Source organism: Microtus ochrogaster, linkage group LG8 (assembly GCF_000317375.1).
Source record: "Microtus ochrogaster isolate Prairie Vole_2 linkage group LG8, MicOch1.0, whole genome shotgun sequence".
Lineage (NCBI taxonomy): Eukaryota > Metazoa > Chordata > Mammalia > Rodentia > Cricetidae > Microtus > Microtus ochrogaster.
In genome coordinates, this window is record NC_022033.1 from 3,523,295 (window position 1) to 3,540,384 (window position 17,090).

At 49.8% G+C, this 17,090-nt stretch overlaps 1 protein-coding gene across 3 annotated transcripts in view; it reads right to left on the reverse strand.

The window, feature by feature from the left end:
- Phactr3 (phosphatase and actin regulator 3) overlaps positions 1-17,090 on the reverse strand; it is a 201,552-nt gene that overhangs the window by 25,719 nt on the left and 158,743 nt on the right. For all 3 annotated transcript variants that reach the window (XM_005362767.3, XM_026787110.1, XM_026787111.1), the window contains exon 8: positions 3,364-3,517. In XM_005362767.3, the coding sequence (XP_005362824.1) occupies positions 3,364-3,517 (154 nt within the window). The remainder of the gene's footprint in view (positions 1-3,363; positions 3,518-17,090) is intronic.

Genomic DNA, 17,090 nt, shown 5'->3' on the forward strand with positions numbered 1-17,090 from the left:
AGTTGAGTTTATGCTTGCTAACACAACTGGCCGGGGTTATGCTCAAGTTACCTGTTGCCTGTGGCTTGGTGGTATGTCCATTTTCCTCATGTGAAAATGGATTGGAGTTATGCAGAGAAGCCACCCCAAGACACTTGGGCAAGCCTCCAAGAGGATTGTGAGTGCACAGCTCCAAACAAGCAAGAAGGACTGGAGCAGCAGCTCCCTTATGACCATGACGGCCTCCGAGGCTGATGCTCACAGGAGTGGATTTAAAGTGCCCATGGTGAACCAGGCTCATACACATTCAAAGCCAGGGCAGAAGAGAGACTGGAAGCAAAGACACTCTGAAGTTTGTTAACAGTGTGACCTCTGCCTATGCGGTGGATGCGCACACTCCAGACAGGACTGGCTTTTGAGCAACTAGAAGCAGCAGGTGTTCTTCCTATTAAGTCTAGAAGATTATATATTCCCAAAGACCTGTGTCCACAGACAAGAGTTCGCACCACGCGTGACCTCTGCAGCCTCAGAAGAACATGTGGAGCATCATGCAACCTCCTAAAACGTTGCAGAGTTCAAGGCAGACAAGCGCGGGAGAAGAGACTGACTGGTGTTGCCCGCTTGCCTGGCGCTGTTTGCCTTGAGACCCTGCATTCTCTGTGGGCCCAGTGGTAGCAGTCTGTTCTGGTTGTGGCAGAACACAGTGTACAGAGAAGCTGGGATCATTTAACCGCTGTGCTAATGTGCTAAGTGCCAACCCCTGGAGGAGACTATTGAGCTTAATCAGCCTCTCACTCAGCCCTGGAACAAAGGCCTCCCCCAGGGAGCCTGAAGAAGAAGCCACGCAATGCATCACTCAAGAGGCGCCTGTCCAGAGCCTTGGCCCAAACAAGCCATCAACTAACTCTAGGCACAAGGCTGTCATCTGCTCCACAGCGAGGCTCTAAGGCCGCATGGGCAGCTAGCACCTGTGACCCCATTTATTCAGACCAGGAGGCCTGCTGGTGGCTTCTAGAGCTTGTGCCTATGACAAGCAACCCCTGAGGATGCCTGGCCTTGGCAGTAGCCATTCTCAGCCAGTGCCTCCTGCCAGGAATGTGATCTTGTTCCTTTGGAGTGACCCGGAATCTTTAAAAAGCTACCGGCCCCACTGTCTCCACTTTATAAAGTGGGGGGAGCCCTTGACCACAGCTGTGATGGGGCACTGCCATCTAGACCCAACTTCCTGAGGCCAAGCTCATTCCTGAATATTTTTACAATAGGTATCTCTAACCTATGTGCGGGGAGGGGATGACATGACTTTGCATTCCTTCTTCTGCCCTCTATGGGTGCAGACATCTGGTCAGGACTCCCAGCACACCCCACATGAAGCCCAAGCCCATAGGAGACAGCGCCAAGTGATGACCAAGCTAGAGCACCCTTTGATGCCTTACTGTCTGGAAGGTTTCACGGGGGGCTGGCTAGGCACTCTGGGACTGTCCGATTAGTACCCCTCCTTTTCCTCCCACAGCACCCTGGCAGGAAACTGCAACCGCTCCCCAAAGCGTGAGAAACAAGAAGTGAGGACCTCTCTCCATCACTGTGTAGCTACAAGGATGGCTGAGACAGGAGTGGATAAACCCAACTTGCAGCATGTGGTCAGTACTTGAGAGTGACAGCCAGCACACGCTTGTGACTCCAGTGCTGGGGAGACTGAGACAGGAGGGTCTGGAGTTCAAGGCCAACCCAAGCTACACTATGGGTCCCTGTCAGTGGTGTCTTTGTATTTAATGCTCTTGAGAGTGTGTGGACAGCACACCAGGGGTGCACACAGGCCTTTGCATGTGATTCCCAGGACGCCTTTGTCCATGCCAAGCCAGGACTTCACCCGCTCACCCACATACATGTGAAAGGCAAGCTCAGCAACCCTGCAGGAAGGGATGGGCATCATCACAGATTCTCACCCCATAGAGGGGACTACAACTTCATAGTGGGACCCAGACTAGGCATGCTGGGTGGGCATGCATGGAAGACAAGGATCCCTTCATTCAGAGAAGCCCCACAGCACACAGAAGATTAAAATTTTAAGATTTGGAAATAGAAAAAAAAAAACCCACCAAGGAAACCCCAGCACTCCTGGGAATACCACAGATGATGTGTTGCTATGGCAACCGGAGGCTGAATTATTCAGCAGTAGAATGTGGAAGGTCCCAAGATGGCACACGGGCAGAGGGCTAATTAAACCGCTCCTACAGGAAGATATGGGGGCACCAGAGGCCACCTCTAACTTCCAGGGGAGACTCACCGCCTCCTGCTCTCTGAATCTAATTCTGGGATGCTTTTCTGTTCTCAGACGTGGTGACAAGCATCAGAGGAGCTACTACACTCGATCCCAGAGTCTAAAATTAGTTCCTGGTTCTGTGAACCAAGGGGAATCCCGGTCCTAGAAATTCCCAAACGGAGTAGCTCCACAGCTTCCAGACCCACCCTTTGCAGCTAAGCTGCTTGCAGCTTCTCCAGTAGCCCAACTCCCACAGCTCACAGCCCCCATCCTGAGGTTCTGGGCAGCACTGCTATCCGCAGGTGGCGGGTGATCCACAGCCCCGCCCTCCACAGCTCCACCCTCCACAGCTCCACCCTCCACAGCCCCGCCCTCCACAGCCCCACCCTCTATGAATACTCTGAAGCCCCGCCTTCTGTAGTCCAAGGCCGCCAGGCAGTTCCCCTCTGGCCTGGACCACAGCACAGTCTGTCTTCACTCAGGGTGAGTGATCATCTGGTTGCTGAGCAACCATCACCTGGTGGCCTTCAGAGACTGTTGGACATCGCTTGTTCTTGTGGGCCACAGAGAGGACTTAGAGGCAAGAGGAGAGGAGCCTGGCCCCAATGGTGACTGACTATAGGAACTGTTAGTGCATCCTTCATCCTGTAGCACATAGATTGAGGTGCACATTCTGACCCCCAAAGTGTGACACTGTATTTAGACATTCATGTCAGCACAGCTTCTCCCAACAGACTCGGAAGATCTAGCAAAGTAGGACCTGTGTTCTTAGAGAAGGATGATTGGGTGGAAGCTCTGAGGGGCAGTCTGTAGCCAGCCGTGCCGCAGAAACCATGTCCTCCGCCATTTGGTCCAGGCCCTCCCTCCTTCCACACATCTCCCCGGACTCACACAGACCACTGGCTCACCGTGGGGAAAGTTGGTGATACTGAGAAAACTTCGAACATGGCAGGCAGAGGCCAGGGATGCTGCTGAGCCACAGGCACACAGGCAACCCCAACAGACAGCTATCTATCCCGTGCAGCGTCAAGGGCTGAACGACCTGCGCGGACCCTTCACCCGTCTGCGCGCCCTGCCCAGCGGGGGCCTGGAGGCCTCTGCATGGGTCTGCACGTGGCACTTACTTGGAGAGCTTCATTTCTATCTGTTGTCGGATCTCCTGCCTCTCCTCATCGGTCCTCCTGGGGAAGATGTTCCGGTCCTCTAGCTCCTGCTTGCTCGGCCGGTTCCTCAGCTTCACCGCCAGCAGCTCCTTCTTGCATTTCCTTGGCAAAGTTCCTGTGAGGCCCACCGGGATGAGAAAATATCTTAGTGGACCGGCTTCATATGGCCTTCATGGGATGCTGTCAGGAGCGTGGGCCGGGGACCAGGAGCTGAAAGTGCGAGTCCTACACATGCTACACTGTGCCGCTTTCGAGGGGCTCAGTGGGCAGGGTAGGGGTGCACGATGCCACGCGGTGGGCTATTAGGCCCCCATGCAGGGGTCCCATGCTCCACAGTAGGGATCATCCAGGACTAAGCACTTGAACGGTCATGGTCCACATTGCCTTTCGAAGCCATTTGCACCCGGGCCATGAATTACAGAGTAACTCTACCTGCCATGGCTGTGACGCCAACCCTGAGTAGTACTGCCTTCTCACCCAGCACCTTCCTGTCTAACCCAGAAGCTCCTCTGCCTCCCCACTGCCCTGCTGATGGTGCTTATAGATGACCTCTTCCTGGACGTGGGGCTCCACTGGATCAGAGTCTCCGCCATGACCCCAGCCTCCTGTCTTACTTCCTTTGACTGACATTTGTTAACTGCCCGTCATCTGTCTCCTCCACTAGACTTTGGTTCAATGGCAGCCACTTTCCCCAGAGAGACGAGGACACCAGAGGCAGTCAGTGAAGAATCCTGCCCGTGAACGAATCACCAGGCTGGTCTTGGGTCTGCCTGGCTGAGTTGCATCTTACATGTGCATACACACCATAACATCACTGAAGAAAAAAGAAAGAAACAGCCTGAGACAGAGCCAGCCCCCACAGACACACAAAACAAGCACATCAGAGAGAAAATGCCTCCATAAGACAGGTCTTCAGGCAAGCTTGTAGGGCACTTTCTTAATTAGTGATCAATGGGGGAAGGCCCAGAACATTGTGGGTGGTGCCATCCCTGGGCTGGTGGTACTGGGGTCTATAAGAAAGCAGGCTAAGCAAGCCATGAGGAGCAAGTCAGTAAACAGCCCCCTCCATGGCCTCTGCATCAGCTCCTGCCTCCAGGATCCTGCCCTGTTTGAGTTCCTGTCCTGACTTCCTTCAGTGATGAACAGTGATGTGGAAGTGTAAATCAAACAAACCCTTTCCTCCCAACTTGCCTTCTGGTCTTTCATCGCAGTAATAGAAACCCTAAGACAGCATGTTACTGCAACAGAAAATGTTTATAACATCAACAAGGAAAACGAGAAATGCATTATAATGGAGATACATGAACATGGAGTCAATTTCGTAAATATTCATAATTTCATTGCAAATTGAGGATTAAAGCAAGGCAAGAATCATTTTACTCACTCATTTTGGTTTTCTTTACTGTGAGTTTGTTCTGGCATAAATATGGTTTCCTGGCCTAAGGAGAATGTGTCTGAGCGGTTTTGAAAAAGATGCTGGGGAAAATTTTTCCTCCATAAAACAAGGAAACCTGGCTTCATTCACAGATTTCCAGAACTGGCTTTTTTAAAATTCTGGGGATCGACCTAAATATTTCATCCCTACAGACATATTTATTCAAGAAATGTGGGCTGAAAGTCAGGGTGTTGAGAAGGAAGAAGGGGTGCTGGTTCCTTCCTGGGTACCAGAGTGGCCCATCCAGCAGCTGACTGCACAGGGCCGCACCTGGCCTTCTGCTCTCTGTGGATGCTGCACAGGGCCACACCTGGCCTTCCGCTTGCTCCCCATGCCTGCTGCACACTCCCCAAGTCCCAGCCTCCTTAGCGTCTAGGAGCCACACCAGAGGGGAGATGATGGGTTACAGTCTCTGTTTCTACCACGCTGATGTCACAGGAACACAGAAACCCTCAACTGCTACCTGCTCTGTCCTTCCAAGGCCACTGAAGCAGCCAGTGCCCTCCCAACCCTGTGTCGCCCCAGCCACTCCGTATACACACACACACAGACACACACAGACACACACACACACACGATGTAAAAGTGTCATATATCAATCTGTTGATTTCACACACACACACAAACACACACACACACACACATGATGTAAAAGTGTCATATATCAATCTGTTGATTTCACACACACACACACACACACACACACACACACACTTGTTCACACAGGTCTGCTCAGGACCCAGACCTTTCCCTGTCTACCCCCTCAATTTCTCCACGCCTTCCCCTGGCCCCTGGATGCTAAGCACTAACTGTGGAGGGCTCAGTATTTCCATATCCAGACCTGACTTCATCCTATCATTCAAGCCTGCCACATCGGCTTCTACACCCGTGCCTGCACCTGTACCCGCGTGTATAAAAGGCACGTCCCCCTTGGCACAGAAGTGAGCAGTTGGCCCCCTGCCAGAGCACAGAGAAATGAGTGACAGGCCAAAAGGGAAACCCAGGGCTGCCCCACACCCACCCTCCTCACCTTGACACCACGGGTCCTCGTGTGCCTCTTGTTGTGCACCTGTCTCCCTCCCCCCCAGCACCTATAGACAATGACAGGGAGGGAAAGACACAGGGCGAGAGCAGGTGCAGCGGCCTCAAGTGCACTCAGATGCAGCAGGTGTGCTCGGCCGTACCCCCTCCCCACAGAGCTTTCTGTGCTATCTAAAGAGCCTGAAGCATGTTGCCTCAGTAGAGAGCCTTGTATCGAGCGAGCCCAGCAGGGATGGGGGCTTTGCTTGCTTGTTCTGCTCCGTTTGAATCTGTATGGGCTGGGGTCTCCTTTTACCCCCAAAACAAAGCATAGTAAACACCAGATTCTGAAAAGAAGCATCCATGGAGGGGAAGCTGGAGAGGTGAGCATTGAACGAGGCACTCGCTAGGAGTTTAGCAGATGCCTTGGGATGGATTCTGGACTGCGGCTTACCAGGGCCCAGGAAGAGCCTCAGAAATTGTCAGAGGTGAGAAGATGAAGCAAAGAGCCCAAGGGACCCACAGCTGGTGTTTGTGGGACCCACAGCTGAAAAGCTGAGCAATAGCCCCAGGATGTGCAGAATCCCTTACACCTTGGGCTGGCATCTGCCTATGAGTGAGGGCCATGGAGGCCCTACCTGGTGCCTAAGGACATTGGGAGACCTATGGCTGTGCCCCATGCCCACCAGTCATGCTGGAACGTGCTGTGATTGTTCAGAAGCCGGGAAAGGTATACAAGATGGTCCTGGTCTTCGGAACGTGCAGTGATCAGCTGAAGGGAGCTTAGTGAAGCTTCTGTCTAAGAAATTGTAAAAGCCACACCAGGATGCGTGAGGCCGTTTCCAAGTAACCGAGCTGCTTCCCAGAATAAAACTCAGCAGATATTTATAGGACTGGAAGAGCATCCGACAACCAAGAAATAGATTCACGATGTGTGTCAGCCAACCGAAACTCCCCACACCTACAGAAAAGCGGGAAGGGCTCGGCCAAGCTCCAGCCGCACAAAGGAAATGTGTGGAGCCTGTCATCACTGTCCCCGACAGTGAGGACACCTCAATGGCCTTGAGAGACAGGCACGCCGCAGCGTAAGGAAGGGAGCCACAGCCACCCAGAAGTGACACACTGAGAAGACACTCACTGGAGACAACTCAGGCAATTCCAGCTCAACGCATGCCAAAAATACCTCTCAGGATAAAGGCAAACACTGTTTCAGGAATTAGAAAGCGGCAATAATCAATGACTAAAAGAAGTTCTTTAGGCAGTAGGGAAAGAACTGACTTCAGATGGAAACCTGAAATCCAAACAAGGAAAGAGGAGTATGGGGCTGGCACCTGCCATGTGCAGATGTATTCTTACTTAATTTTCTTTAAAGAAAACTGGCTTTTAAAAATTATTATTTAATGATGTGCATTTGCATGTGTGTATAGGTCTCTCTGAAGGCCAGAAGATGCTGGATCCCCTGGAGCTTGAGCTAAAGGCAGTTGTGAGCTGCCCAACACAGTTGCTGGAAACTGAACTCAGATCCTTTGAAAGGGCAGAATATGTTCCTAGCTGCTGAGCCGTTCCTCCAGCCCAAGAAAACAGAGTTCATCAATCAGAGCAGTGGAGAAGAAAGATAAAAGGTGACTGCCCCAAAATGAAGGCGGCATAAACAGACTTCAGGATATGGCTCAGTGGGCAAACATGAAGCCCACAGTTCAATCCCCAGCACCGTGTAAGAGTCAGGCAAAGTGTTACCTGTTACCCCAGCGCCAGAGAAGCAGAAGTGGGGGAAACCCAAGTCCAAAGTCATCCTCAGTATGGAGTCCCTTTGAGGTCAGCTGTGCTAGACAAGTACGGGCTTCAAACACAAACAAGGCTGGGAGATGGTTCAGCATTAAAACCTGGCTGCTCTTGCAGAGGATCCAGGTTTGATTCCCAGCACCCTCATCGAGGCTCATAACCACCTGTAACTCCAGTTCTAGGGAATCTGACCTCCTTGGGCTTCATACATGTGGTGCACAAGCATACACGTAGACACACCTACACATAAACTATTTTTAAAAGGGAGTACATACCCAACAGTGAATTTGGATGTGATAACCAAGCATATTCCTGTAAATATTCTGAACACGCAATATAGAAAGGAACATGAGTGAAAAGCAGGACAAAAGTCTCTGCTGCCACAAAACACAAAAGGAGGGCAAAAGAGGAGGGCAGGGTGCCCCTAGTCTCATCCTGGTCAGAGAAGCTGAAGAAGGACATTTGTGGGCAGGGAGCATTTCAGAGCAAACACCTTTGTCAGCAGGAAGGGTGGCTCCATTGTCAAAAAGAGGCCACTTTGCATGTAGGTCACAAGGAACCTAAACATGGTGGGCCTTTCTTCAGAGCTCCCGAATCTGTAAGGGAAAGCCAGAGAAAACAGGCAGGGAGGGCACTGCCGCAGCCGGGATCTCAGAGCTCTCTCCTACGCCACTCACCTAAGCAGTCAACAGAAACCCGGGCAGTAAGGCAGACTTGTATACACCCTCCAGCACCACAGGCTGACACAAGATCTACGTGCAGATAGTCAGAGAGCATGTATTCCCTCCAAGGACGCGGGCCCCATCCCGTACCAGGACACATACCCTGCTCTGGGCCATGAAACAAGTCGATACATTTCAAAGACCGCAATTCATATAAAAACATGGCCTCTGACTAGAGTGGAACAAAATTGGAAATCAATAACAAAAAAAGATCTCTTCAAAAGTAACCAGACAAAATTAAAATATATATTTAACTTCCGAGAAAGCCAAAGTTCCAAGAAGAACTTACAACAGAAACACAGAGGATACTGAAGCAAATGGAATATGCCAGAATGATGCTAAGGGGATGCTTAGGGCATTGAGTGCCCTTATTAAAACAATTAGCCTTAGAGTATGCCTCAGTAACCTGGAAAAAGAACAAGGCAAACCATGGAGATGGGCATAACGCGATACAGAAGTACAGAGCGGAAACTAAAAATAAATCCTCTGAAATGAAAAAGTCAATCAATGAAACAACGGGCAAAACTCTAGCCCCACTGATCCAAAGGGAGGAGGAAGGAGAAGCAGAAGGGCAGGGAGTTGGACATTATAGATCACATATCATCCAAGTTTGCATAGATTCAAAGACACAGGAGGACACCTTCAGTGGCTTTATGCTAGTAAATTGACATAAACTCGCGCTAGCTAGTGTTTATGTAAACTTTTATGTTCACTTCCCAGGGTCATCTGGGAAGAAGAGATCTTAATTGAGAAAAAGTCTCCCTGAAGGACGAGCGTCTATAGGGCATTTTCTTGCTGGATGTTTGATGTGGGAGGCCCCATACCAGTGCGAGCAGTGCCATCCCTGGGCTGGTAGTCCTGGGTGCTAGAAGAAGGCAGGCTGAGCACGTGATGAGGAGCAAGCAGTCAGTAGTGTTCCATCATGCCCATCATGCATGTCCTCTGTTTCAGCTCCTGCCCTGAGTTCCTGTCCTGGCTTTCCTGGATGACGGGCTCTAATCTGTAAGATATAGGAAACCCCGTCCTCCCCAACTTGTTTTCAGTTATGGTGTTTTATCACAGTAATAGAAAGGTAGCTAAAAACATAATTTCTAGAGCCATATAGATTACCAAAGTTCAGCTGAACAATCCCAGTGGCTCAGGATGCATCGATGAAATAAGAGTAACTTTTGGATGGTTCTGTAAGTTGTGTTCTCCTGGTGTCGTTGACCCCTCTGGCCCTACAATTCTTCCTCCCCTTCCTCCATGGGCTTTTCTGAGCTCCAAGGGACCTGATGAAGATCTCCAGTTTGGGATCTCTCTCCACCTAAGGTTTGGCTGTAGGTCTCTTCATCTACTCCCATGAGTGGCCAACAGCAGTCTCTCTGATGATGACTGGGCTAGGCACCGATCTATGCCTACAGCAATTAGGAATCATTTTATTGATTTTTTTCCCCTATACTAGGTCTCTGTGATATCCAGAGATGTCCAGCCTCCAGTTCCTAGTCACCCTGGCAGTGTCCAGCATGGGCTTCCCCTTGTGGAGAGGGCCTCAAAATAGACTAGTCATTGGTTGGCCACTTTTACAAGTTCTGCCTGAGCAGGGCTCATAGGCGCTCAGAGACTGAAGCAGCATCATGGAGCCTTCATGGGTCTGAGCTACGTCCTCTGCATATATGGATGTCAGAGATCAAACAAGTGTTTTTCTCAATCTCCATCTTATATTTTGAGACAGGGTCTCTCACTGAACCTGGAGCTCACTGAATGGTCTAGATAGACAGTTTGGCCCACCGGACCCAGGGATTCTCCTGCCTCTGTATTCCCAGAGATTAAAGGGACATGCTGCCACGTAGACCCAGGTGTTTTTTGTTTTAACATTAATGCTAGGATCATAACTCGGGTCCTCCAGTGTGAAGGGCAAGCAAGCCCTCTACCCACCAAGCCATCTTCCCAGCCTCTGTCCGTCTCTTCCTGTGACCCAGACACTCTACTATGTAATCCCCCAAAGAAACAGAAGGGCAAGCACACAAAGGCTCCCACCCAGCAGCTGCCAGGGCTGGGCCTGCATGAACTGAATGCCTCCCAGGCACCCAGCAGCAGCTGGTGCAGCTGAACAAAGACTAGAGACTAATTACTCATTCAGCAGGGGTTACGGGGCTGTGGGTTCCTCCTACAACCCCATGTGTGAGGAGAAATGAGTGAAGAAGCCAGACAGAAGCACCACTTCTTCCCTAGGCCAAGGATAATCTAGAGCCCCATCCACCCAAGGAGAAGAATTCGGTGGGTAGATGTGACCCAGAGATCGAGACTCCCCACGGGGCAGTAGTTAATTAAGAAGGTGAAATGGCCTGAACGTGACTAAGTCACCAGCTCCGTAGACTGGGAGGCCTGGAGCAATCCTTACACAGACAGAACCCTGACATGAAAATGCTGACTACAGAGACGGATATCACCTCTTCCAGGTCTATATAAGGAAGATTGCTTCTGACCACACAAAGAATTCAGATACAGTATCTCCCCAACTCCCACCCTGCCCAAGCCAAAATACTACAGCTCTTAGAGAAGAAAATGGGGGAATATTTTATGCCTTGAGAGAACTTTTTGAGTCTGTTTTAGGTCAGTGCACAGCTCTGGGCTCACCATGGTGTTTTCATACACAATATCATTATGCTTTCTTCCCATCTCTGACCCTCCGCACATACATATTGGTTGTACGTGTATAAATGCTAGAAGATATAGACAAACCCCTAGTCACAGAAGATTGACAGATTCCTGGGCATGAGGTACAGGCGTCAGGAGGAAGCCAGAGGTAAGCAACATCACAGGGGTCACAGGAAATGGGGCAAGAAGTCACACTGTCTCATCATGGCAATGTTGCACAGATGATGAATGTTTGTTTATATGTGGCCAATTGCATCTCACTGAAGATACATAAAAAGTGATTGAAGATACCCTTTGCATGTACTGGAGGGGCGGGGCTGCGTCCCGCCACCCAGCTCCTGCATGGCTAGCTTTACCCGAAATGATTACAAGGAAACTGTATTCTTTTAAACACTGCTTGGCCCACTAGCTCTAGTCTCTTACGGGCTAATTCTCACATCTTGATTAACCCATTTCTAAGAATCTGTGTAGCAGCACGAGGTGGTAGTTTACCAGGAAGATCTTAACCTGTGTCCATCTTGGAAAGGAGAGGCGTGGCAACTGCCTGACTCGGCTTTCTTTCTCCCAAAATTCTGTTCTGTCTACTCCACCCACCTAAGGGCTGGCCTATCAAAGGCCAAGCAGTTTCTTTATTAATTAACCAATGAAAGCAACAGATAGACAGGTGACACTCCCACATCATTGAGGAAATGGGGCAAGAAGTCACACTGTCTCATCGTGGCAATGCTGCACAGATAATGTATGTTTATACGTGGCCAATTGCATCTCACTGAAGATACATAAAAAGTGATTGATGATACCCTTGCAAGTTCTGGCCAACAGTGGCAAAACCATGATTTTGAATTATTTTGTGCACCTCTATTCAAAGGTTCATCTATGGCCTTGTATCACCATGAGGGAAAAAAAAACCACTCTTCTTCCCTGGGACTACAGAGGACACAGTCTGCACCCAGCCAGACACTCCTTACCCTCCCCTCTGCTTGCTCACTCTGCCACAGAAACTTCCTTCCACTTCTGGAGTAAGTACAGGGCTGTCTAGTCATTGTACCAACGGTTCCTCCTGTTTCTAATTCTTCTTGCATGGCTGGTTTCTTCTCAGAATACCTCAGCTCCTGGTTCACCTCCCAGGGCTTAAAGGGAGGGGGTTACCATGCTAAGAGAGCTAGTCATTACTCTTAGGCCCATCAACTAGGTGATGCCCACCACAACACACCCCCCGCCTGGTAATTTGCTTCCCTGCTAGCTGGCCTATGTGTTGTCTATAGTGTCCCTAAGCTATGGGCTCTGAGGGAGAAGAGAACCCTGCCTGCTTTGATCATACATGATCTCCAGAACCTAGGACAGCAGGAAATACAGAGGATACTCAGATGAATTAGCCAAGAGAGGGTAGGTCTAGACCTATCTAACCATCCCAGAACCTTAGCCGCTCCCAGCTGCACCCACCACCAGCTGCTGCCATCAGGACTACACTGGCACCTGAAGTAACGCGGCTATAGCTTCTTTCTAGAGAGAAGGAGTGGATTGGGTAAGGCTGGCAGGAGGAAGGCTCTTTCTCATAGCTCTATGTGATTGTGGGGATGAGGAGGAGAAATGGGGGTCTAGTCTTACTCATCTGCAAGAGGAAAAGTCTCTTTTATGTGCCTGTGCCTGGATATGCACGGAAGGTGCCCCCTCCTCCATGGACCCCAGGCAATCCCCTGGAGAGGCAGCTGTACCTAGGAGATGGAGTGGGGGTGGTTCCTTTTAAATAGACACAGTGTGGACAGATCACCTGTTGTCACACTATGATTAGACAGGCTTGCATGGTCTCCAGGTGGCCCCCAGCCTCCCTGACACCAGGTAGCACTCTTCAAGATCAGGGGTCCCAAGAGAGCAAGACGGGGTGATCTGTGTTCACATGGAGCTGTAGCCAGGTCACTCTCAACTGTCTGGGGCTGACCCCAGGACTCTGTTCCTCCCCAGGTAACTAATGAGGGAAGGTGACGTCCATAGACACCTGAGGTGTGCTGGGTGGTGGCCATCCGAGAGCTGTCGTGCCTGCCTGTTTACTCTGGCAACGTTACCAAAACAAGCAGAAGTTTAGCAAACCTAATTTAATTGTATGTGTTTGTATGTGTGCCTGAGTGTATGTCTGTGCACCACATGCATGCTGTGCCTTGGAGGATAGAAGGACCATCAGATCCCCTGCAACTGCCGTTACTAAATGTTTTGAGTTGCCATGTGGGTACTGGGAACCGAACCTGGGTCCTCTGGAAGAGCAGTCAGTGCTCTTAACTGCAGAGCCATCTCTTCAGCCCCTACCCAGATGATTTTAAAGAACTCTGTGCATCTCGTCGTGAATGCCTCCATCCCTTCATTATGGTAGAGAAGGGAATCAGAGGGAGACTGACATTGTTGATAGGTCTGTCTATGCAACAGAGAGAGAGAGAGAGAGAGAGAGAGAGAGAGAGAGAGAGAGAGACCCTCGTAAACACCCAGGGACTCCTAACGGTGCCCAAGAGCCTCCTCTATAAACTGACTGTCCAGAGGAGCGTCCGCTAACATTGAAGTTTTAAAGTTGTCCCTCTGCAGTTCAGGTGGTGTTGGTGTAAAGGTGCTGAGGCTACTGGAGCACAAAGCCTCTGTGTTGGGAATAAGACTAAGCCATCTGCAAAAGACACAGCATGGAGCTCAGCTGGCTTCCCGCTGCCGCCCTCACACACCTAAACACACAGCATCTTGATCATGGAGGCCCCAGACTCCAGAAGTGGGAGAAGAGAAGTTCCCAGCCTTTATAAACCGCCTGGTGTCAGGAATTTTGTTACTGCAGCTTGGAAAAGCAAAGATGACCCTCTAGCCTCAGGCTCCTCCGTGGTGCCTGCCAGCCGCGAGAATCTTAGCACGAATGTGGCAAGTTAGTGCAACTTCAGAATGGTTAATAAGCTTCACTTTAAAGACTGATGTCTGAGCTGCTGACTTGAATTCAATTTAAAGTTAAAAGGTTGTTTAATGAATTTTGGCTTAAGATTATGACAGAATTTCAACCATTTCTGATGTGGCCCTACATGCATCTGTCATTTTTGAACTCTATATTTAAGCAAAGTAGCCTTCTTGGCATTGATGACTGTAAAATGTAACCATTGATCTACTCTGAGAGACATCGAAGAGTCTTGGTGGCCTGCAGGCTCCAATATGCAGCCAAGATTTGGTGCTGTCTGCAAATGGGGTGTCCATCTTGCTGGAGCGCCACTCTGCTTTCACCTTTAATGAATGGTAAAGTGATGATGTGCACACCAAAGCACTGCTTTAATTAAAGTTGTATGCTGTCTGTATGTCTGCTTTGTAGTTCTACATGCCCAGGGTTGCACAAAAATTTCTCTAGTGCAAAGGAGTCATGGGAGTAGGAAGCCTGGGCCTAGCAACATCCTTTTAACAGCAAAGAGACCTCCACGCGACCCCTTCAACTATGCGGAGATGTCTGTAAATGCCTTTAACAGCATAAAGATTTTCATCGTGTAAGTGTTGGTCTCATCAGTGAGATCGTGGCCTGACAGGAAGCGACCTGAGACGGGGCTGGAGAGACGGCTCTGGGGTTGAGACCACTCTTGCAGAGCAGTCCGTTCAGTTCTCAGCACCCACATGGTGGTTCACAATGACCTGTGACCCCAGTTCCACAGGATCTGGAACCTACTTCTGGCCTCAGTGCTCCCTGCACCTCTGTGGTACACTGACACACATGTAGACTTTCACTCATACACATAAAAAACAAATAAATCATTAAAAAGAAGTAACACGAGAAGGGAGAGTTTATTCTGGCTTACAGTTTGGTGGGGTACAGTCATCACAGAAGGGAAAATGTGGCAGTGGGCTGGCCAAATGCAGCACGAGCCTTAGGTGGCTGCTCATATCATGTCCTTAGGGAACAGAAAGAGGTGGGTGCCTGCTCGGCAGCATCTTCTGCTCCCTTCTTCCCTTCCTCTTGCATTCTGCATAGCCAGCCATGCTTAGGATGAGTCCTTCCTCACAGTTAAACCTCCTGGAAACATTCATCTGGGTGTGGCTGTGAGGATGACTTTTAGGTGACCCTAAATGCAATCGAGTTGACGATGAAGATGAACCTCTACCCCCATAAACCTGTTAGTTGCAAAGAGAACTCAATAATCACTTATTAACTGATGGAGGAAGGTCATTGGTTAATTAAATAAAGAAGCTGCTTGCCCTGATAGGTTAAAACATAGGTGGGAGGAGTAAACAGAACAGAATGCTGGGAGGAAGAGGAAGTGAGGTCAGACTCGACAGCTCTCCTCTCGGGGGCAGAGGCCTCAGAGAGACACGATGCTCCACTCTTGCGGGCAGAGGCAAGAACTCTGCTCTCTGAGGCACATGCAATGAAGTTCCGACCCAGGATGGACGGAGGCTAGAATCTCCCTGGTAAGCCACCTTGTGGGCTACAGCAGATTATTAGAGATGGGCTAGTCAAGGTGAGAGAGTTAGCCTAAAAGAGGCTAGATAGAAATGGGCCAAGCAGTGCTTAAAAGAGTACAGTGTCTGTGTAATTATTTCGGGTAAAGCTAGCTGGGTGGCAGGAAGCAGCCCGCCGCTCATATTACTACAATTAACTGTCAGAAAGCCCTCCATAGGCACCTGCACCAGGCACAGACAGCTCAATAAGCGTGTGTTGCCTGCATAGAGACCACGATGGTACAGACTTGATGGTACAGGCAGAGTGGTGCAAACTGTTGACAATCTCCTCACACACCTGTCACCTGCTGGCTGCTGGCTTTACACCAGGAACTTCAGATTCTCCTATAAAGTCATTACGATGAAATGGCACCCATGGGAGAAGGTTGAGAGCCCAGATATAGACACTTTGAGATCAACTGACTCTCTGTAAAGGTGCCAAGACCACACAATGGAAGAAATAACATTATCTCTGACAAATGGTGCCCAGGGAAAATGGACATCGGACCTGAGCTACCACGTCACACACGCGCTCTGGCCTCTCGCTCCCAGCTCCCAGCTCACATTATATAATGAACATCAACATGAGATGAGGAAAAGACATTAAACATGAATTAATTATAACAAGAAAACACTAGATAAAGGTTCCAAAGCATTATGTGTAAAGATTTCCTATAGAAGACCAAAGAGCCAAGTGCAAAAGAAAAAACACACACACCAAGGTAGCATCAACTTAAAACACTTCTACACAGGAATGGAAATAGGCAGAATAACAAGGACCACAGCACCAGGAAGGTTTTGTGTGTAAGCCATCCATTAGCTGTGAGGGCAAGACCCAACATGCAGAAGAAATTCACACCAGTGACAAGAAAATGACCCAGTTAAAATGCAGAAAAGGATATAAACTGGGAATGAACCACTGAGGGCTGGGGACATGGTGCAGAAGCTTGCCACACAGCATGAGGAACTCGGATCAGATCCCCAGCACGTATGTAAAATATAAGATGTGTCCTCATGCTCCTGAAATTCCAGCACTGGGGAGGCAGAGGCAGGATCTAAGAGGCTGCAGGTGAACCTGCTGGCCTAATTGGTGAGCCCTGGGGCAATGAAAGACTTCATCTCCCAAAAGGTGGAGAGTAACTGAGGGGGGCAACCAGTACCACCCTCGGGCCTCCAGAAGCACAACCATACATGCACATACATGAGGGACAGACAGCCCTCCCGTGTATACATGCAAAGTCCACCATCACCACTCCACACCAGGAAAACTGAGTTACATCCCAGGGGACGCCAGCCCTCGCCCACCAGAGGAAAGGCAGATGACAGGAGGGCTGGTCAGGGTGCAGAAGAAGGAAGCTCCTTAGGCACCGCTGGTGGGAATTCAGCTCTGTACAGGCAGCCTGGGCCTCTCAGGGAATGCAAGCACAGCTAGTGCACGCCCAGGGTGGCATTCCCGAGTATCAATCCAAAGGAATTAAAATTATAGCACAGCAGTTAAGACCACGTGTCCATGTTGCTCTTCTCAGTCACCCATGACCTACAGCTCACAACGGCCTGTAACCCAGCTCCAGGGAACCCAGCTCTCTCCTCTGTCCTCATTCCTGGCACATATACATAGACAGGTAAATATATATATATATATATATATA